General features: G+C 39.4%; 1 protein-coding gene across 1 annotated transcript in view; it reads left to right on the forward strand.

The window, feature by feature from the left end:
• Nucleotides 1–22830, forward strand: part of ZDBF2 (zinc finger DBF-type containing 2) — a 37083-nt gene extending 14253 nt beyond the window's left edge. Inside the window, exons 2-6 of the mRNA XM_062201548.1 lie at nt 2154–2229; nt 3351–3441; nt 11091–11218; nt 15771–18698; nt 18822–22830. Coding sequence (XP_062057532.1) covers nt 3382–3441; nt 11091–11218; nt 15771–18698; nt 18822–22698 — 6993 coding nt within the window. The 5' untranslated portion in view covers nt 2154–2229; nt 3351–3381 and the 3' untranslated portion in view covers nt 22699–22830. The remainder of the gene's footprint in view (nt 1–2153; nt 2230–3350; nt 3442–11090; nt 11219–15770; nt 18699–18821) is intronic.
• The last annotated feature ends 533 nt before the right edge of the window (nt 22831–23363 follow it).

The following is a 23363-nucleotide window of genomic DNA, read 5'->3' on the forward strand; positions in this document are numbered from 1 at the left end:
GCTGCTCCACTTCTGATCTAGTTCCCTGCTAATGTACCTGGGAGGGCAGTGAAACCCTGCCACCCATGTGGGAGACCCTACTAGATTTCCCCACCCCCAAGCATTGTGGCCATTTGGAGAGTGAACCAATGGGTGAAAGTTATCTCACTCGCTCTCTGTCTGTCTCTTTGTCTCTTCCACTCTGTTGCTCTGCCTTTAAAATATATTTTTAAAATTTTGTGGAAAAAAATGGAGTTAATATTATGGGTTTATTTTGGATTTACCACATGGGTGGCCCAGATCCAAATAATTGACCCATGATCTGCTACCTCCCAGGGTATGCATTAGCAGGAAACGATTGGAAGTAGCTGGTACTTGAATCAGGCACTCCTATATGGGATGTAGGCATCCAGAGTAGTGTCTTTTTTTCTTTTTTTAAGATTTATTTATTTATTTATTTGAAAGTCAGAGTTAGAGAGACATCTTCTGTCTACTGGTTCACTTCCCAGATGGCCAGAGCTGTGCTGATCCAAAGCCAGGAGCCAGGAGTTTCTTCTGGGTCTCCCACGTGGGTGCAAGGGCCCAAGGACTTGGGCCATTTTCTACTGCTTTCCAGACCATAGCAGAGAGCTGGATCAGAAGTAGAGCAGCCAGCACTTGAATTGGCACTCATATGGAATGCCGGCACTGCAGGCGGTGGATTTACCCACTGTGCTACAGCACTGGCACCCAAAGCAGTGTCTTAATGGCTGTGCCAAACTCCTGCTCCAGAAATAACATAGTATTCTAGGAGGTGCAGGACAGCCATGATTGACAGCAATTATTTGAATATTTCTAAACAACTAGGAGAAAGGATTTTGAATGTTGCTGATGCAAACAAATGAAAAATGTATGAGAAATAGCAGTTACCCTGATTTGATCATTACATATTATGTACATTTACTGAAATGTCACACTATACCCCATAAATATATACATTTACTATGTGTCAATTAAAAGTATGCATAATATGGGGCATCCACTTGGCACAGTGGTTAAGTTGCTGTTTGGGATGCCTACATCATATGTTGGAGTGCTTGGTTTAAGTCCCAACCCTGCTCCCTATTCAAGCTTCTTGCTAATGTGTATCCTGGGAGGCAGCAGGTAATGGCTCAAGTACTTGAGACCTTGTCACCTCCATGAGTTCCAGGTTCCTGGCTTTGGTCTGGCCTAGTAAGCATTGTTGTGGGCATTTGGAAAATGAAATCAGTGGAGGAAGCTCTCTTTCTGTGTTTCTCTGTTTTGCTGATTTTCAAACAACCAAACAAAAATATTTATGTGCTTGGGCTTCCCTTAACCCATCCAAGGGTATTTTGATTGACTGATAAATTTTGGCTGGGGTTCTGGTGTGTGAGTTTTTTAAAATGACAACAAACATTTCTGATTCACCGTGACTCGTCATTGTGGCACTAGAGATCGTGGAATGGCTGGTGAGAATGAGACAGGGATAAATGGCCACAGGGCTAAAATTTAGAAGATATTTGAAGTACTTAGTTTTGTGTGTGTGCGATTAGACTCATACTTTCATTTTGACTTCCTTTTTGTTTTTAAAGATTTATTTATTTATTTATTTGAAAGGCAGAGGTACAGAGCGAGAAGGGGAGAGAGAGAGAGAGAGAGACTGAGCTTCCACGTGCTGGATTACTCCCTAAATGGCCCAAACAGCTGGGGCTGGGCCACACTGAAGCCAGGAGCCGGGAGCTTCTTTCGGGTCTCCCACATGGGTGCAGGGTCCCAAAAACTTGGGCCATCTTTTTCTGCTTTTCCCAGGTGCAGTAGTAGGGAGCTGGATTAGAAATGGAGCAGCTGGGACTTAGACCAGTATCCACGTGGGCTGCTGGCACTGCAGGCGGAGGCTTAACCTCTGTGCTACGGTGCTGGCTCTCAATTTGGCTTTCATTTGTTGACTGTTTTAATTACATTTTCAGTGAGTCACTAAAATGTTTAATATGTTATGACTTTCAAAATTTAGGTTAAAGTTCAAGGGTTCTCTTAAACATTACCTTATCTACATGTTCAACTTAAACTAAGAAGCTTTGTTTTGTTTTGTTGCTTTAGGTTAATAGATGAAGTAAATTAATGGAACAAAGACACAATTTTTAAATAAGTAATTTCTTATGTGTTCTTTGTTTTAGAAGTTGCTTCAGTTGATTTATTTTCCCCATAAATGTGAAGTCAGAAAATCAAAGATCCTGAATAAAAAGTTAATAGGTGAGTAAACACTATGATGGCATTTTGAGTTAATGAAGCTTTCATAGTCTCATCTAATTGGTCTTAAGGCTATAGTTCATTCGTGAGTTTAACTTTTTTTTATTGCAGAATAATCTTTTTATTCAGGAGTACTCATAGATTCTGTTAAAAATGTTGTAACATAAGAATGTTTAATTTGAATAAAAAATTGAACAAAATTATTTGTAATTTCTATTTTCAGTTTAAAAAACCCTGCATTCTCTGCTTAAAATAACCATAACTGTACATACATTGTGTCAGCTCATGAATTGATGCTGCATCCAAATACCTAAGGAACTTAAAAAATTCTGAATCCTGGGCTCTAGCTCAGCTCTACTAACTCAGAATTCTGGGAAGTGATTTTGGCATTCAGCCTGTTTTGGGAACTGGTATAGTACATAATGTTGAAGCACTTTTGTTTTAGGGGAGTGGAGCCTAGGTATCTATTTATAGGAAATCTCAAAGCTCCAGTAAGAAATAATTTCTCATATTTGTTTGCATTATATACTTCTCAAGAGGAAAATGGCTTGTGTTTCAGAATCTAAATTAGTTGTTATGATTTTTAGCAAATTATTTTAAAATCTGCCTCTCTGTGAGTTAATCAGAACATGTCATGGGTATCTTTACTCTCCTGACAGAGAATTAGTCATTATTATAAATGACATGGAGAGTTCAAATAATCTGGGGTTTTACATAGAAACATAGTGGGAAAATTAATTAATAAGCTCCAATGGAGTATGGTAAATATACTATAGTAATATTTTAGAAGTAGTAATTTGTACAAATTGAGTATTATTTGTTACTGAATCAATTCCTAATTCTTAATTATGAGTTATGAGAAAATCGATAAGAAATTTAAGCATCTGGTCTTCAATTTTTGGCAACAAACTGCTCTTTCAGAAGCTGAGTCATTTCATCTCTACTTGGGATTTGCTGATCGACTCAGTAGCTCATGGCTATTTTATGTGTTTTCCTAATTAGTTTAGAAATAAGAGTGAGTAGGACTCAGGAGTACATTTTTGCTTTCCAATATTTATCAAAGCCATCTTTCTCACGTTCATAAGGAAATCTTGTCATTTGGGCCATTTTTCTTCTTTTGGCAGTTAGAGTATTCACAGACTTCGACTATTCAAGATGCAGCGGAAGCAAGGCTATTGCAGCTACTGCCGAGTGCAGTACACTAACCTGGAACAGGTGAGCGCTTCCTCTTGCATGATAATGACGCAAAGGACCTTAATCGTGCCTCTCTGTTCTTTGATATTTTATTGAATCCATTTATTGAACAGATATTTCGGTATACTAGTTGGAAGAGGCTATTTAAGATTCTAGGGATATGAACATGAACAAAACCATGTTTCTTTTTCCTTTTTTTTTTTTTTTTTTTTTTTAATAGGCAGAGTTAGAGAGACAGAGAGAAAGGTCTTCCTTTTCCGTTGGGTCACCCTCCCAAATGGCTGCTACGGCCAGCACGCTGCGCCAATCCGAAGCCAGGAGCTTTGGATTATTATTATTTTTTTTCACAAAGTGATACAGCCATTACCACTGTCGAATTTCAGAACATTTCCATCTCCTTAAAAGGGAATCTTGATCCCATTAAGCATGAAGTCTCCCTACTCCTTTCTATCCCAGACCCTGGCCACCACGAATCTACTTTCTGACTCTGTAGACCCTGGATATTTCACATAAATGGAATCATATACTATTTGACTGTGTCTGGCTTCTTTGATTTAGTATAATATTGTCAAGGTTCATCCATGTTTTAGCATGTATTACCATTGTATTCCTTTTTATGGATGGTTAATATTTCATTGAATGATATACCACATTTTGCTTGTTCATTCAACAGTTGATGGATTTTTAAAATATCGATGTCATATCATTTTGCTGAACTTGTTTATTAGCTCTAATAGTTTTTTTGTAGATTCCTTAAGATTTTTCTATACCTAAGATCATGTCATATTCGAACAGTTTTACTTTTACATTCTGGATACCTTTATTTCTTTTTCTTTCCTAATCACCTTTGCTACAACTTCTAGTATCATCAGTGATGAGAATACAAGTAGTAAGAATAGACATCTTTGTCTTATTCTTGAATTTAGGGAGAAAAACTTTCTTTTACTATTAACTATATTGGTTGTGAGTTTTCAACACATGACCTTATAGGGTTGAAGAAGTAACTTTCTATTCTTAGTTTCTTGAGTGTTTAGTTACAAAAGGGTACAGGCTTTTGTCAAATGCCTTTCTCTATTAGATAATTATGTGTTCTTTTCCTTGTCTATTAATACTAGTATATTGCTGTATTGGTTAGCTCAGGTTGCCATAATAAAAGACCATGGACTAGGTGGCTTAATCAGTAGAAACTTGTCATCATTCTGAAGGCACTATGAAGTTGGAGCTCAAGATGCCAACTGGTTCAGTTCCTGGTGAAGGCCTCTTTCTGGCTTGTTGATGATTACTTTCTCATTATGTCCTCACTTGATGGAGAGTGGGAAATCTCATCCTTTTTCTTGTAAGGCCACCAATCCTAACAGGACTTTTATGACTTCAGTTAACCTTTTACCTTTTAACATTTATTCATTTATTTGAGAGACATTGGAAGAGAGAGAGAGAGAGAGAGAAACTCCCATCCATTGGTTTACCTCTTAAATGTGTGTAGCAGCTGGGGCCAAAGTCAGTAGCCAGGATTGCAGTCCAGGTCTCCACCTGGGTGACAGAGCCATCACCACTGTCTGCTAGCATATGCATTAGCAGGAAGCTGAAGTCAGCAGCCAGAGCTGGAGTTGAATATCAAACCAAGGCCTTTGATATGGCAAATGAGCATGTTAACCAACATCTTCCTGTTAAGCTAAATGCCCACCCCAGGGCTGGTGTTATGGTGTAACAATGTTGGCACCCCATATGGGTACCAGTTCCTGTTCTGGCTGCCCCACTTCCAATCCAGCTCCCTGCTATTGGCCTAGGATCAGAAGATAGCCCATGTGTTTGGGCCCTGTGTCAGCCTAGTCCAGTGATGTCCATTGAAGTCATCTGGGAATGGAAGACCTCTCTTTCTGTCTCTCCCTCTCTCTTTCTCTCTCTCTCTTTTTTTAAGATTTGATTTATTTATTTGAGAGGTAGAGTTACAGACAGAGAGAGGGAGAGACAGAGAGAAAGGCCTTCCATCTGCTGGTTCACTCTCCAGTTGGCTGCAACGGCTGGAGCTGGGCCAATCTGAAGCCAGAAGCTAGGAGACAGGAGCCTCCTCTGGGTCTCCCACACAGATGCAGGGGCCCACATGTTTGGCAATCTTCTACTGCTTTCCCAGGCTGTAGTAGAGAGCTGGATTGGAAGAGGGTCAGTCAGGACTAGAACCGGCTCCCATATGGGATGCCAGCGCTGCAGGTGGAGGCTTAACCCATTATGCCACAGTGCCAGTCCTGTCTAACTCTTCAAATAAATTAATATTCTTTGAAAATGCCCACCCCAGCTTCATGTAATCTTAATTACCTCCTAAAGCCCTATCTCCATGTATAGTCACATTAGGGGTTAGAACCTCAACATATGAATTTTGAGGGTATACAGTTTCAGTCTATAGCAGTTACATTGATTTTTTGGATGTTAAACTATATTGCATTCCTGGGATAAGTCTCATTTGGTCATGGTACATAATCCCTTTATGTGGTGTGAGATTCAGTTTGCTAATATTTTTATTCAGGTTATTTTTGCCTGGAATTCTTAAGGAATATTGGTTTCTTGTTTTATTTTCTTATCTGGTTTTGGTATCAGGGTAATTTCAACTTCATAGAATGAGGGATGTAAATGGAGTTAATTTCTAAAAACCTTGCATTATTTATGAAAAAGTTGAAAATAACAAGTAATTTTATTTTATTTTTAAAGATTATTTATTTGAGAGAGAAAGAGAAGGAAAGTGTCTTCCATCTACTTGTTCACTCCCCCAATGGCTGCAACATTAATAAGTAATTTTAGATATTGATAGGTCAGAAAATCTTGATGTAATCTGTTACTTCTAAAGAATATGAAAAAAATTTTGTAACTACCAAACTGATTAAAAAGGAAATATGGTATACTAAAACAGAATTCATAGGGCAAGAAAGAAGAAAAAAATGGGATATTATATAGGAAAGAATAATAAAAGCAGATTTAAGAAGAAAAAGATTTTTGGCCGGCGTCGCAGCTCAATAGGCTAATCCTCCGCCTTACGGCGCCGTCACACCGGGTTCTAGTCCCGGTCGGGACACCGATCCTGTCCCGGTTGCCCCTCTTCCAGGCCAGCTCTCTGCCGTGGCCCGGGAGTGCAGTGGAGGATGGCCCAGGTGCTTGGGCCCTGCACCCCATGGGAGGCCAGGATAAGCACCTGACTCCTGCCTTCGGATCAGCGCGGTGCACCGGCTGCGGCGCGCAGGCCGCGGCAGCCATTGGAGGGTGAACCAACGGCAAAAAGGAAGACCTTTCTCTCTCTCTCTCTCTCACCTTTCTCACTGTCCACTCTGCCTGTCCAAAAAAAAAAAAAAAAAAAAAAAGAAGAAGAAGAAGAAGAAGAAAAAGATTTTTTAAAAAAAGATTTATGTATTTATTTGAAATAGTTACACACAGAGAGAGAGAGAGAGAGAGAGAGAGAGGTCTTCCATCTGCTGGTTCACTCCCCAATTGGCTGCAACGGCCAGAGCTGCGCTGATCTGAAGCAGGAGCCAGGAGCTTCTTCCGGGTCTCCCACACAGATGCAGGGGCCCAAGGACTTGGGTCATCTTCTACTGCTTTCCTGGGCCATAGCAGAGAGCTGGATTGGAAGAGGAGCAGCCAGGATTAGAACCAGTGCCCATATAGGATGCCGGCGCTTCAGGCCAGGGTGTTAACCCACTGTGCCACAGCGCTGGCCCCAGAAGAAAAAATTTAAATCTAAGATCAGTAATATCTTAAGTGGACATGGGTTTAATGCTTGAATTAAATGTATATTCAATATTTTATCATAGGGGCTGGCGCCGTGGCTCACTTGGTTAATCCTCCGCCTGCGGCGCCGACATCCCATATATGCACCGGGTTCTAGGCCCAGTTGCTCCTCTTCCAGTCCAGCTCTCTGCTGTGGTCCGGGAGGGCAGTGGAGGATGGCCCAAGTGCTTGGGCCCTGCACCCGCATGGGAAACCAGGAGGAAGCACCTGGCTCCTGGCTTCGGATTGGCACAGCGCCGGTTGCAGTGGGTGGCCATTTGGGGAGTGAACCAATGGAAGGAAGACCTTTCTCTCTGTCTCTCTCTCTCACTCTACCTGTCAAATAAAATATATATATATATATATATATATATATATATTATATACAGGCATATATTATCAGAGGTTCCTAGCTACGGGAAATAAGGAAAGAAAAAAGAAATGAAAGTTATAAAAAGTTATAAAATTGGATCATAAGAAATAAAGCTGCTGCTTTTTGTATACATGATTGTGGATATAGACAGTCTAAAAGATATCTAGACAGACTATTGTGATTAATCAGTGAGTTAATGGAGTTGTACCAACATGAAAAGGGACTTGTATTTTTATATGTAAATGCCATGCAGAAAATGCGATTTAAAAATTATTTTTATTTATTTTTAAAAGATTTATTGATTTGAAAGTCAGAATTACAGAGAGAGAGGGAGAGATAGAGAGAAATCTTCCATCTGCTGACCAAACCCAGGAGCCAAGAGCTTCACCTAGGTCTCTCACGTGGATGGCAGGATCCAAAATACTTGGACCATCCTCTGCTGCTTATTCCAGGCCATTGGCCATGAGCTGGATCAGAAGTGGAGTAGCTGAGACATGACCTGGGGCCCATATGTAATGCCAGTCTCTTAGGCAGCAATTTGGCCTTGAAAATATTTCTTGTACAGTTGTACAATAATGTTTTAAGCTATGTGTTTTTACAAGAGTCAAAAACTTTTAAAATCAAAAATGCATAAACTAAGACAACTAAAATAAGCTGAGGTTAATTTATTATTGAAAGAAATAAAAATAAATAAATTTAGGGGCTGACAGTGTGGTAGAGCATGTGAAGCCACCAGGTATGGGTGGTTTGAGTCCTTGCTGCTCCACACTTCCCATCCAGCTTCCTACTAACGCATGGAGGAGGCAATGGAGCATGGCCCAATTCCTGCTCCCGCGTATGAGACCTAAATGGAGTTCCTGATGCTTGGCTTTGGTGTAGCATAGCTCTGGCTGTTCCTGGCATTTGGGGAGGCAACCAGCAGATGGAAGATATCTCCGACTCTGACTGTCACTCTGTTTTTCAAATAAGTAAATAAATCTTTAAAGAAATAATGAATACATAAATAAATGTAGTGCAGCCTAATCGTACTGCATTTACAAAGTCCACAGTGGTAGGGTTGGCGCTGTGGTGTAGTGGGTAAAGTTGCCACCTGCAGTGCTGGCATCCCATATGGATGCCAGTTTGAGACCTGGCTACTCCACTTCCACTTCAGCTCTGTGCTATAGTCTGGGAAACAGTAGACGATGGTCTAAGTGCTTGGATCCCTGCACCCACATGGGAGACCGGGAAGAAGCTCCTGGCTCCTGGTTTTGGATCGGCATAGCTCCTGCCTTTGCGGCCATCTTGGGAGTGAACCATTGGATGGAAGACCTCTCTCTCCCTCTGCCTCCCATTCTCTCTCTCTTTCAAATAAATAAATAAATATTTAAAAATAAATAAATAAATAAATAAAAATTTAAAAAGTATATGGACCAGTTAAGTTAAAAAACAAAACAAAACAAAAACAAAGTCCACAGTGGTGTGCAGTAGTGTCCAAGGCCTTCACATTCTCTCCCCTCTCACTGATTCTCCCAGAGCACCTTCCAATCTTTCGGGTCTGTTCATGTCCTATACAAATGTACCATTTGAACTCTTTTATACCGTATCTTTACTGTTTGTTTTCGATACTTAGTCATGTTGACATCACAAATACCATTATATCGGATTTGCCTATAGTATTCAACAGAGTAGCATGCTGTACAGGTTTGCAGCCTGGGAGCAATAGGTTATACAGTGTATTGTAGGTATCTAGTGGTTGGCTGTCCTGTCTAGATTTGTATAATGACATTTGTGCAAAGATGGAGTAGGATGAAGGCAACCAATAGCATTTCTCAGAATGTTTCCTCAATGTTAAGCAACACATGACTGTTTTGGACTTTTTTGTAATAATAACACTTAGCTTAAAACATACATTGTATAGCTGTGCAAAAACATTTTCTTTCTTTATACCCTTATTCTGTTGTGTTTTCCTATATATGTATACCTATGATAGGGTTTAATTTATAAACTAGGTACAGTAAGAGATGTCAAGATAGAACAATTTCAACAATGAGTTGTAATAAAAGATATGTGAATATGATTTTGCTTTTTCTCCCAGAATATCTTGTACTGCATTAAGTCTTAAAGGAAGCACCTTATAACTTCCCTTGGGCATATCTGAATTATCAGCATCATTACTCTTGTGCTTTGGGGCTATTATTTAGTAAAATAAGTGTTTCTTGAATGCAAACACTGAGATCCTGTAATAGTTGATCAGACAGTTACTAAGTGACTGGTAGGTGGGTAGCATATATGGTGTGGATATGCTCAACACATGGATGAATTAGATTGTGAGTGAGATGGAGTGGGATTTTTTAAACTTTTATTTAATGAATATAAATTTCCAAAGTACAGCTTTTGGATTACAGTGGCTTTTTCCCCCCCATAACTTCTCTCCCACCCGCAACCCTCCCATCTCCTGTTCCCTCTCCGGAATGGGATGTTGTGAGTTTTCATCATGCTACTCAGAATACCATGCAATTTAAATTGAAAGAGTAGGAAGGACACAGAGACTGAGAGAGAATCAGAGATCTTTGATCTGCTGGTTCACTCCCAATATGCTCACAACAACCAGGGCTGGGCTAGGCTGAAGCTAGTAGTCAGGAACTGCATTCAAGTCTTCACATGAGTGACAGGGACATAAGTACTTGGGCCATCATTCGTGACTTTTAGGTGCATTAGCAGGAATTGGGATTGGACCCTGGAGTATCTGGGATAAGGACACAGGCACTTTTACCTAGGATATGGGCATTTTTTTTAAAAGATTTATTTATTTAGTTGAACAGCAGAGTTACAGAGGGGCAGGGACAGAGAGAGAGAGAGAGAGGTCTTCTCTCCACTGGTTCACTCCCCAAATGACCATAATGGTTGGAGCTGAGCCGATCCGAAGCCAGGAGCCAGGAGCCTCCTGAGGGTCTCCCACTTAGGTGCAGGGGCCCAAGGACTTGGGCCATCCTCCACCACTTTCCCAGGCCGTTAGCAGAGAGCTGGACTGGAAGAGGAGCAGCCAGGGCTTAAACCAGACCCCACATGGGATACCGGCACTGCAGGTAGAGGCCTTACCAGCTGCTACACCACAGTGCTGGCCCCAGTGTGGGCATCTTAAGCAGTGGCTTAACCCACCATGCCACAGCACTCACTGTGTGTTATCTTAGATAGATGTATTGTATTTTAGGGCATAATTTAAGGATTTTATTGTTAAACACCTAAGGAGTTTCCAGTTCTTTGTTATCATGCTCTGATAGGCATTGTGTTTTGTGAAAATTATCCACATTTAAAATAATTTCCTTAGGATCTATTTAGAGAACTGCAATGACTACATCTAAGGGAGAGATACTTTCATGATATTTATTTATTTATTTTACCTTTTTTTAATCATGGTTTTTAGATGCGTGTTTTGGAGTTGCTTTGTAGAGAAGGTATCGATGTACATTTCTACCGGGAGTATATGAATCCACTTCGTGAAACTGTCACTCCTACTGAGTATTACCAATTTAAAAACATTCCATTTCCTTTTTATTCATAGCATTTGTTCAGTGCTCAGCACAGAAGCTTGACCAGACAGAGTAGACGTCAGATGTGTACCAGTAGTTTGATGGAACGCTTCTTGCAGGATGTACTGCGGCACCACCCGTATAACTATCAAGAAAACAGGTAAAGTAGCTGAGTGGAATAATGTTACTCGGTAATTACATGCTACAGTAGAAGCTGAAGTGGTGAAGTTCCAATGCTTTTTGAAGTAAATCTTTGAATCAAGAAATACAAAATGACATTTTAGGTAGTAATTTCCATTTACAATTTTAAGTTTTCTAGTCGCAGGCCAATAGATAAATATGTGTCAATGAGGTGTTTTATAAGTACGTCATAGCAGAGGAAAAAGGTGAGAGCAAAATGTTTTCAAAAGATTAGTAACAGAAAAGCTAGTGACAAGAGCAGAGTGAACATAGAGTAAAAACTAAGTTATGTTACTGGACCTGTTTGCTAAAAGTGTTAAGTAGAATTGACTATAATCTGTCAATATCTTTATACCTTTTGCTTGTATAAATTTATTTTGGTTATTTAAATAGTAAATATTTGATAATATTGAAGAATTAATATCCCATATTTTTAGAAAATGAGATTAAGTACTACAGTGTGTTTGCCACTCTGGCCATACAAGATGGGTAAAATCATGAGCATCTCTGTGCTAGGTTAGCCAGGAGGCACACCAGTAGTCAAAGAGGGATAAGCTTCTAACCTAGAATTTAGAAATGGTGAAAGTGTTGTAATGGAGAAGTTAGAGGCAAAAGATAAGGTTTCTTAGCTGGTGGAAAAATAGAATTAGCCTATCATGGAGTCAGTATTAGTTGTCAGTTTATAACTCTCATATGCAGTGCTTTCAAAAACTATGTTTATCCAGTGCAGCAATTTCTGTGGTATACGTTCCTAGAATTTGAACTTTGGGTCAGTTTCTAAACCTTTAAAAATAGTTTTTATATTTTTACTTTTCATTTGGAAAAAAATTCAGGCTTATGAAAACATTGCAAAACTGGTATAAGAAATTCTTGTGTTACCTTTACTTGGCTTCCCTGAATATTGAATCTAAAATAACTACCCTACAGTGATCAACAGCAGTAAAAGGCGCTGATAGCATAGTACTATTGAATCTGTAAACCGTATGGGATCTCGTCAGTTGTCCTTCCTAATGTCCTTTGTCCAGAACAAGATCCAATCTAGGATCACACATTGTATCTAGTTGTCTTATCTTTTTATTCTCCTTAATCTTGAACAGTTCTCAGTCTTCCTTTGCTCATAAGACCTTTTTAAAGAGTTCTGGGCAGTTATTGTATGGGATGTCCCTAAGTTTAGATCTGCTTGTTGTTTTCTCGTGGTTTAACTTAGATTAGGCATCTTGAGAAAATCTCAGAGTTGATGTTGTGACCTTCTCAGTGTATGAATCAACAGACAGATGATTATGCCTTAACTCATTGCTGATGGTTTTAACTTGAGTCGCTTGATTAAGGTGGTATCTAGCAAGTTACTCCACTCTGTAGTTACTGTTTTTCTAGGTGTGGTTAATGAGAATCTTGCGGGGAAGAATTTTGAGGCTGTGTAAATATTACCCACTTACTTTACATCTCCTGATTCTTCCCTGAACCAGTTATTATCCTATTCATCACAGTGTTACCTTGAAAAAGAGCTTTACATCAGGGATGGGGAACGTCTGGCCCGCTGGTTGTAGAAGACCCATGAAATCATTTGGTCTGGCCTTGAGGACAAAACTTGAAATTCAGTTAATCTGTAGCAAGTTATAAGTCTAAACATAAACTCATGCAGATTTAGGTGCAAATCAAAGCATCTAGATGGCAGTTCCCAACCTTTTAGGGATTTTATCAGCTTGTTTGGTTTTATGACTCTGCTTTCTCTCCTTTTCTTTCTTTCCTTTGTTTTCTTAGACAAACATTACAAAATTTGTTTTGTTTTGAGAATGGTGGCATAGTCCTCAAGACAAATGAAAATAGTCTAGGATTCTGGAAAACCTAGAGTAAAGTGATTATTGCATGGCATTTTCATTGATTAGAATTCTGTTGTATGATAATGTATGGATTTTTCCCCCATCATTATACTATTATTGATGTTAGAATTAATTTTTCTATTTTCCAAATTCAAATTAAGACAATAAATTTATACAGGAAAGTAAAATTAATACTTATGATACATTAGAAGAAGAGTTGCATGTTACTGACATTTTATATATATATATCACGTATATACATACACATGTTCTTTTAGACAAATGAGGCTTTTTTCAAATTCAAAAATATTTAATAAAGGTTTCTTAAATTATTTTTTAAAGAATAACCTTTTAAAAATTTATTTATTATTTGAAAATCAGAGTTACACAGAGAGAGGAGAGGCAGAGAGAGAGAGAGAGAGGGGTCTTCCATCTGATGGTTCACTCCCCAATTGGCCGCAATGGCTGGAGCTGTGCTGATCTGAAGCTAGGAGCCAGGAGCTTCTTCTAGGTCTCCCATGTGGATGCAGGGGCCCAAGGACTTGGGCCATCTTCTACTGCTTTTCCAGGCCATAGCAGGGAGCTGGATGGGAAATGGAGCAACTGGGTCTCGAACTGGCACCCATATGGGATGCCAGCGCTTTAGGCCACGGCATTGACCCACTATGCCACAGTGCTGGCCCTAAGAATTACCTTTTTTTTTAAAAAAAAAAATATTTATTTATTTGAGAGGTAGAGTTACAGACAGAGAGAGGGAGAGACAGAGAGAAAGGTCTTCCATCCTCTGGTTCACTCCCCAAGTGGTCACAGCGGCTGGAGCTGGGCTGATCTGAAGCCAAGAGCCAGGAGCCAGGAGCTCTTCCCTGTATCCCATGTACGTGAAGGAGCCCAAGCACTTAGGCCATCCTCCATTGCTGGATTGGAAGAGGAGCAGCCGGACTAGAACCAGCACCCACATGGGATGCTGGCGCCACAGAGGGAGGCTCGGCCCAGTATGCCATAGTGCCAACCTCTCTTTAATCTCTTTTTATTTTTGTTATTTTTATAGTCTATTTTTAGGAATACTTTTAAACTCACAGACAAATTGAGAAGATAGTGGAGATAGATTTTATTTCTCTACCTAGTTTTTCTGTTATTAACATCTTACATTAACATGGTACATTTGTTTTAAGAAATAATCTGATATTAATACATTAAAGTCTATGGTTTATTCAGATTTCCTTATTTTTTTACTTAAATTAAGTTTTCCTAAACAAAAATCTTCTAGTTTACCTCTTTTTCCGTTTGAGGATCCTATCCAGGATTGCATATGACATTAACTTAGGCTCCTTTGGGCTGTGACGGTTTAATCCCCTTTTTAATAGGTCTAGATATGATAATGCTTCTCACTTTGAGTTGTAATTATTTTTTGTATTACTTTCTGCTGATGCATGAATGCTCCCTGGGAGACAGCTTATCTTTCTTGGAATTTGTATCAGTATCTAGCATAGAACCTGTCACATAGTAGTAAGTCCTTAGTAGGTGGTTATTGATGACTGAATTTTTGCGTGTTTTAAGTTATGAATTCAGAATGTGGCAGTATCATTAGGTCAGCAGGTTATATATATATATATGAATGAGCTACCCCTAAAATGCTTTAAATCAAGCATGTTGTCTTAATGCTGATAGGAAAGATTCCCAGACTGATTTTAGATATGAAAATTTTAGATCTTTTTAAAAAGTAAGATATTTCAAAATTTGAATGATGAATATATAAGCACATGGACATAATTCAAAAGACACATGCATACTGTGCTGTTCTAAGTGTATATTTTTTCCCTTCCATTTTACATAAATGGTAGCATCCTATATACACTTATTTTCACTAGCAATGTTTATAGTGTTTGATTTTTATTAGTACATGTAGACCTGCCTTATTATTTTTAAAACCTAAATTATATCATATTAAATGCTGTGGATGATTTAACTAGTACCCAGATGGACTCTACTCGTGTGCTATTAGAAATAAAAGGCAATGAATGTTCTTAAATATTCCTTATTAAACATATGAGGAAATTAAAAGTAGAATTATCAGGTCAGAGGGATGTATATTTTAAATTTTAGTAGGCATTGCCAAATTGCTTTTTATCAAGGTGACACGTTTACAAAGAGGTTAACTAATAATCTTCATATGCATTACTTAATCCATACTCCTACCAGCAGTATATTAAAGTGCCTGTGCCCTTACACCCTTGCCAAAACAGTATGTGAAAATAATAGTAGCTGACATTGCTGAATGTTTACTATGTGCCAGACTTTGTTTTCTCTTTAACAATCTTTACAAATAATAACTAATTTATTTTTCAAAGCAATCTTATTAGGGAAAATAGTATGATCATTCCCTTTCTCCAGAAGCAGAACCTGAGACATACAATGTTAATTAACTGTGTCAAATTTTTTCTAACCTTGATAACTGAAAAATGATGCCTGGTTTTATTTGCATTTTCACATGTTTAGGAGCCAGTTGTTTTTGTGTTTATTCAGTGGCAGTTGGTGGGGCTGCTAGTGACCTCATTAGGGTACATACAGTAGACAGCCTGATATGATTGCCTTGATTCTTGGCTCTCTAAGGATGGCCCATAATAGAAAGAGAGCAGCAGCTGTGACGGCTTTTATTTTAACATTGTAAACAAATACCAGAATGTTTTATATTTTTTTTCTGATCTTTTTTAGATCAATGCAAAATGAAGTACCTGCGAATCCTGATGCATCACCTGATACGGTGCCTATGGATGAGTCTATTCCTGAAGAAAAGGCTGAGGATGCGGCTGGACCCCACAGAGAGAGTCCCTCTGAGAGTTCTGAACCTGCTGAAGAGTCCCATGCCAGACCTAGTAAACTCCTGGAACGTGGAGAGGAAGTCTCCGTTCGACCATCGGTTATACAAAAGCTGGAAAAGGGACAGCAGCAGTCTTTGGTGTTTGTTCCTAAGGTTGAGAGTAGTATGAAAAAGTTTAATCCAGTAGATACTGGTCAAGCTACAAATAAAGGCAAAAGCTTAATCCGACACCCAGTGATTTGTAATGCCCCCGCTCGTGGTCTCCCTGAAAGTTCTTGTACTAGACCAGTTATAACTAAAATGACTAGGTTACCGCTAGCAGCACATATGGGTTCAGCTAGCAAATGTGACCCAAACAAACTTGGAAAATACCTTGAACCATCAGATGGGGTTTCTAAAAATCTTAGGTCATCATCCAACCTAGAAACGTCTTCAGTTTCATATGAGAAACATAAAGAATCAAATAGGAAATCTTCACGTATAAATTCAGATAAATTGGTCATACAGAAAGGTTTAAAATCACAGGGAAAAACTTTGTCAGGTGGCTTTAAATCCCATGAAACTATGGGTGCTGAGAGCTCTGAAGGAGCTGAATTTCCTGAATTAGCAGCAAACCCAGCACAGAACTTGAGTGTAACTGACATGCCTTCTAATATAGGGATCTTTGAAGATGCCATTCCAAGGCATCAGGAGGAATTCTTTTCTAATATGGATTGTACTAAAGAAGAAAAGCATTTGGGTTTTAGTAAGTCAGTGATTTTGGAACACAAGGGCTCAATGAGTACTGAAATGAAGTTTGACTGTGACTCTGTCCGGTCAGTATCTGATCAGCCCCAGGAGGCTGTTCAAGGTGTAAATCTGTGGAAGGAGGATGGAATTGATCAGGAAGAATCTAGAGGTTCTGAAACGAGTTTTGATTGCAGTTCCTTTTTTCATTCGCTGTCTAGTATATCTAAAGTGGCTGCCAAAGAAACGAATCTTTCAAAGAAATTATATTCTGACTTACCGTATAAGAATATTAAATCTTATGTTTCTGAATTAAGTCGTGATTGTGATGAGTCTCCTCAGGTGGGTACTAGCCAATCTCAAGTGATTGTTAGAGGCGAAAATCTTCAAAATATAAAGCCTGTTAGCCTGGTTGACCAAAGCTATGACTCTAGTGGTTCTGAAATGAATTTTGATTGTGATGCCTCACTCCCCACAACTAGTGACTACCCCATGCAGTCTGTAAAAGATGAAGACCTTCCTAATGAGATGCCCATTTCTTTGGTTGATAAGAACTATGGATCTAGTAGCTCTGAAGTAAGTGCTGATACTGTTTTCCCACGTCAGTCAGTGATTGACCGTCCCCCAGTGATTGTCACAGAAACAAAACTTTGGAAGAAGTCTCATGTTGTGTTGGTTGATCAGAACTATGGATCGAGTTGTTCTGAAGCAAGTTATGATTGTGATGTTCCTCCTCAGTCAGTAGTTGACCCTCCCCAACTGACTGTCAAAGAAAAAAAATCGAAGCATAGACATGCTCGCCTGAAAAAGAAGAAACGGAAATCCAGGAAGGCTAAAAGGCATCTTCATAGCGATGTTTCACTTGAGGCAGTAGCTGATGAACCCCAGAGGGATGCTGAAGAAATCAATCTTCTGAAAGAGAAGAATGCTGACCTTATGGATATGAACTGTGAGTCTCATGGTCCTGAAATGGGTTTTCATGCTGATGCTCGATTTGTGGCTGACCAGTCTGAAGTAGCAGTTAACGAAGTAAACCCTCCAAACATAGATAATGACCTAGAGAATCAGAGTGTTCACTCTAGCATTTCTAATCTAAGTTTTGATTCCCATGCGTTTTCTTATCTGTCAGTTTATGATCAGCCTCAAGGGGCTTTGGGTGAAGTAAATCTTAAAGAGTTAAATGTTGACATGGAAGTTAAGAGCTGTGGGTCCTCCACTTCTGAGTTGACTTTTGATTCTGATCCCCCCGTTTTGTCAGTTTCTAATCTGAGTCAGCTGGATGTTGAAAGACTAAAAGAAGAACGCGCTAACCTGGAAGATGAGAGCTGTGAGTCAAATAGTTCTGACATAACTTTTGAGTCTGATATTCCTCTTTGCTCAGTAGTTGACCAACCTGAAGTAGCTGTTTGTGAGAAGGAACCTGTTGAACTGGAAAATAAAAGTAATGAGCCTTGTGTTTCTGAAATAACTTTTGATTCTAATATTCCTCTTCATTCAGGAAATGATCAACCTGAAGTAGCTGTTAAAGAAGTAATCATTCAGAAAGAAGAGTATATACACTTAGAAAGGAAGAATGATGAACCCAGTGGTTCTGAAATAAGTTTGGACTCTTATGCCCCTCATCATTCAGTGATTAATTCTCCTAAAGTAGCTGTTAAAAACTTAAATCCTGAAAAAGAAGAGCAGGTACCTTTAGAAAATAAGGAAAAGGAACGTACCAATTCTGAACTAAGTTTGGATTATGGTACTCTTTTCCGTTCTGTGACTGGACATTCTGAAGAAGCCACTGAAGAACTAAACATTGCAAATGAAAAGCAAGCACACTTTGGAAATAAGTGTAATGAAGGAAGTGTTTCTGAAACACGTGCTGGTTCTAATATCCCTCTTCAGTCAGTGATTCAAAAAGCTCAAGGAATCATTAAGGAAAAATGGCTTCAGAAAGAAAGGGTTGCTATATTCCAAGGTAAAGGTGCTGATGTTCATGGTTCTAAAACAAATTCAGATTCTAGTGTTCCTCATTCAGTGACTGAACCTCAAGAAGTTGGTAGAAAAAGGAAGAGAAAAGAGAAGCATATTCAAGAAGAGGAGAGTGATGAGTACAGTGATTCTGAAAAAATTGTGAAGCCTGGTTTCTCGCCTTGGTCAATGACTAAAAAATCTCAACTCGCTGTTTGGAAGGAGGACCGTGTGGACTCAGATCATGGAAGTACTGAACCCAGAGGTTCTGAAGTAAATATGGATTTTGGTATCCCTCTTCATTCAGTCACTGGCCAATCTCAGCTAGCCTTTTTGAAAGCAAAACATGCTGATCCAAAAGATAAAAACAGGCAACTTAGTGATTCTAAAATAAGTTTTGACTCTGTTGCGCCCCATCAGCCATTGGCTGGACAATTTCAAGAAGCAGTTAAAAAAATTAATATGTGGAATGAAGGGGATATTGGCCTTAAAAATAAGATTGATGAGCCTAATGGCTCAAAACATGGCTCTGATGTTTCTCTTCTGTCTGCAGCTGATCAACCCCAAGTAGCTGTTGAACAAGTAAACCCTGAGAATAAAGATCATAAGTACTTGGAAATTAGGAACAGCCAGTATAGTTGTTCTGAAATGAGTTCCCATTCTGATTTCTCGGTTCAGTCGCTAGTTGCTCCACCTCATGTAACTGTTTTGAAGCCAGAGCACATTGAGGTGGAAGGAAAACTCAGTCAGTCTTGTGGTTCTGCAATAAGTTTTGATTCTGAGAAACCTCATCAGCCCGTGGGTAATCAGCCTATGGAAATGGCTAAAGAAGGAAGTTTCTGGAAGGATGAAGTTAGCTGGGAAGATAAGAAGGATGAAGCTAAGGGTTTTAGAGTTATATGTAATTCTGGTGGCCTTCAGCCAGTGATTGGCCAAACTAAGGAAGTAGTTAAGGAGATCAGCCTTCGGAAAGAGCACGTTGACTTGGAAGAGAAGGCTGTCAAACCCAATGATTCTAAAATGAATTTTGATTCTGATGAACCTCTTCAATCTGTGACTAATAAAATTCAAGACCCTATTAAAGAAACAAATCTTCTGAGGGAGGAACATGTTTGTCTGCATGATAAGAGCTATGAACCTGATGGTTCAGAAATATTTTATGTTTCAAATATGCCTCTTCAGTCAGTGATGGAGCAGCCACAAATTTTGGAAGAGGAACGTGCCAGTTTGGAAATTAAGGGCAGTGATCCTTGTGGTCCTGAAATAGGTTTTGATTCCAATCATCCTTTTCAGTCAGCAGCTGACCAGCTTCAAAAAACAGACAAGGAACCGAACCTTTGGAAGGAAGATCATATTTACCTGGAAAATAAGAGCTATAAGCTAGGTGATTTTGAAATAAATTGTGATTCTGGTACTCCTGTTCAGTTTGTGGCTGATAAGTCTCCTGTGTCTGTCAAAGAAATGAACTTAGAAAAGATGTATCATAATGACCCGGAAAATAAGAACTATAAATCTTGTGGCTTTGAAATAAAATGTGATTCTGGTGTTCATCTTCATTCAGACTACCAACCTCCAGTGGCTTGCAAAGAGACAAACTTTCAGAAGGATGCGCATCTGAGCATGGAAGATAAGATGAGTGAGCCTTGTGATTCTGAAATGATGTGTGATTCTGATGTCCCTTTTCAAATAGTAGTGAACCAATGTCAAGGGTCAGACAAAGAAACAAATCATCCAGAGGTATTACTTGTGGACTTGATGACCAGTGATAGTGATTGTGATTGCGAAGTGATTTCTCATCCTCACATGCCTCTTCAGTTGCTGGCTGACCCACTTCACAGGGCTGTCAAAGAACTCAGCTCTGCAAATGCTGACTCTATTAATGTAGACGATTACTGCTATGACTCCTGTGGTTCTGCCGTAAGACATGTTTGTGAAGCCCGTTCTCAGTCAGTGAGAAGGCAGTCCAAGGAGAGTTTCAAAATAATAAACCGCAAGAATGACTATATCATTCTGGGAGATTTAAGCTGCCAGTCTTGTGATTCTGAAACAGATTGTGATGTTGATGCCTCTGACCTGTCTGTGGCTTGCCACTCACAAAGGCCTGATAAAAAAATGGTGAGAGCTAATGGTCCCAGAAGAAATTCTAATATGAAAGGCACTTCTCAGCCAGTGACTCATCAAATGCAGAAAGCTGACAAGGAAGCCAACCTTTGGAAAGACCTAAAAAATGAATCTGGTGACTGTGCAGTTGTTTGTGGTACTTCTTGTGAATCAGTGGCCAATCAGATAACTGGTAGAGAAGATCTTTTGAAGTTAAAACGTACAGCTCTGGAAAAGCGAAAGAAATCTTGTGGTTCTGAGAAGGATTTTCAGGGCAATCCTTCTCTTCGGTCTAACTCTGACCAGCCTCAAAAAGCTGTTGGCAAGAAAGGCCGCCTTAAAAAGGTAACCTTTGACCTGAAAGAGGATAGCTATGATTCCCCTTCCAGCTCCGCTCCCATGGGTGGTACTGGAAAGCAGCTGGAAAAAGCAAAAGAGGTCGTAGAAGACGATCCTGATGAACCAGTTCTTGAAGCCTTGCCTAATGTGCCTCCTTCTTTTGTGGGGAAAACATGGTCTCAGATAATAAGAGAAAATGACCTAAAAGTTGATGCCCTCGTGAAGGAATTTAAGGAAGGTCGTTTCCGCTGTTACTTTAATGATGATGATTGTGAGCCCAAAAAAGCTTTTTTGGATAAAGGAAAAAAAAACACCCCGCCTGACCTTCATCAGGACACTGCATCAATTCAAGGTTTGTCAGATGACACTACAGGTAGTTTTTCTGGTAGTTTTTCTGGAAGTTTTTCCGGGAGTTTTTCCGACAGTGATGACTTTTCAGTGGACTTTGATAGACTAGGCTTTCATTACCCTCTAGCAGACAGGCTTAGCAACCAGCTGTGGCATGTGGCATGTCGGTGCCGGGCAGTGAAAGTGAGCCATGCGACGCAAACCAATTTTTCAAGTTACCAAATGATGAAAAGGAAAATTGTTAGCCAAGAGGAAGAATCACCAAAAAGAAGGCACTTACATTCAGAGAGTGACAGCAGAGCAACAGCAACAGTCAAAATCGGGACAGATGAATTTCCTGAATCATGCCCCAAACATTCGAAGCCTACATCATCCAAAGCCTTAGTCCATGTTCTTTCATCTCTAGATGATAAACTGAAAGAAGGTGAATGCTCTGAGCTCTCTACCATGAGTCCCGAGGGGTGTGATGATATGCAGTGTATATGCACATGTGGGCTGGATGCCATGCATTGTGATGACCCCTCGTTAAAGCAAACTCTAACTGATCCAGAGTTCACAGGAGATGATGATGATGATGATGATGATGATGATGATGATGGACAGAGCTTTCCTTCAACATCTTCCATGATAGTGCCACCAAGATATGGATTAAAGTCACGCCGGCGGACCAGTGAATCCTCTGTGGTCCTAGGGAATTGTGAGATTCCAAAAGGAAGTAGTTTCCGGCTAACTTTTTCAAATCGTGGTATTGCCCAAATCTCTCCAAAATCAGTTAGAAGTCAGTTTTTAGCAAGGAAAAGTAAAAAGAAAAGTCAGGGAAAGAAGATGACAACAAGTAATAAGAGAAGTTTTCCCCAAAAGGTTTATAAACCAATTATTCTCCGGTATAAAAGCAGAATTGTTTCAGAAAAACGGTCCATTTGGATTCGGACCAAACCAAGTGATATCATTAGAAAGTATATTTCGAAGTACTCTGTTTTTATGCGTCGTAAATACCAATCCAGGGCCGCTTTTATGGCAATGCATCTTAAGAAGAAGCAGTCTGTTGTGGGTAGGTCAGAGACAGCGGAGAGACCGGCGGAGGTGCTTTCGCATGCCCCAGCTCCACCAGCTGGTGCTGACGTGCAGTTAAGAGCTGCGGCAAGTTCCCCGAAGCAGCCTGTGCAGGCCTCTCCCAGCACGGCAGGAGGAAAGAATAATGGTCTTAAAACTTGCCGCCGCAGAAAGAAAAAACCCGTTGTTTTTCGACCCTATGATTTGAGAAGTGTGTGTTACATCCCGGATTCTGATAGAATACTGACTCGGCTGGCAAACAAATTGAGAACTAGTGAGGTCAAGTTGAAGGCTAGTTGAGGATTCAGTACTTCAATTGAAATATATTTGGTACTTAATGCACATAGCTTTCCCAGCTTTGGTGGGAGAACCTTGAATATTTTGCTATAGATTTTATTTTTCAGAACTTTTATATTCATTTAAAAATTAGTATTTAGGGTCCTTTTCTTTAAGATTTGAAAACAACTTCTGTCCAACATTTTCTGTAGAAGATCTTCATCTTAATTTGTCATAATTTAGCACAGTATATAGAATTTTGTCCATCAGATCCTGTCTTACTTATTTTTTATGACAATCATTCTCATACCAGCAAGTTATACCATTGTGAGAATGAATATGGTAAACTTACAAATGCCCTTATTTTTAAAGATTGGAACAAATGCGAATGTACTTGCATTCTGGTTTCAGAGTGTCATTGTCAAGATAGTGTTCTAACTGGATATTAAAAAAAAGGAACTATATTGAATTATTTCAGCCTTTGAGTGAGGTTGACTTAAGAGATCATAACTAAAATATAATTTGTCTTTCTCTTTTAAAGTTATTCAAGAAAATGAGATTTCCGTAATCTTTAATCGAGTTTTTAAAGTGCCTGGTGATTTTATAAACAACACAAATTCCTCCTTCATTTAAATTGAATCTGTAAGTCTAACTTTCTCCATTTGAACGCATTCACACACACACATCTC

This window comes from Lepus europaeus, chromosome 1 (assembly GCF_033115175.1).
Source record: "Lepus europaeus isolate LE1 chromosome 1, mLepTim1.pri, whole genome shotgun sequence".
NCBI classification, from domain to species: domain Eukaryota; kingdom Metazoa; phylum Chordata; class Mammalia; order Lagomorpha; family Leporidae; genus Lepus; species Lepus europaeus.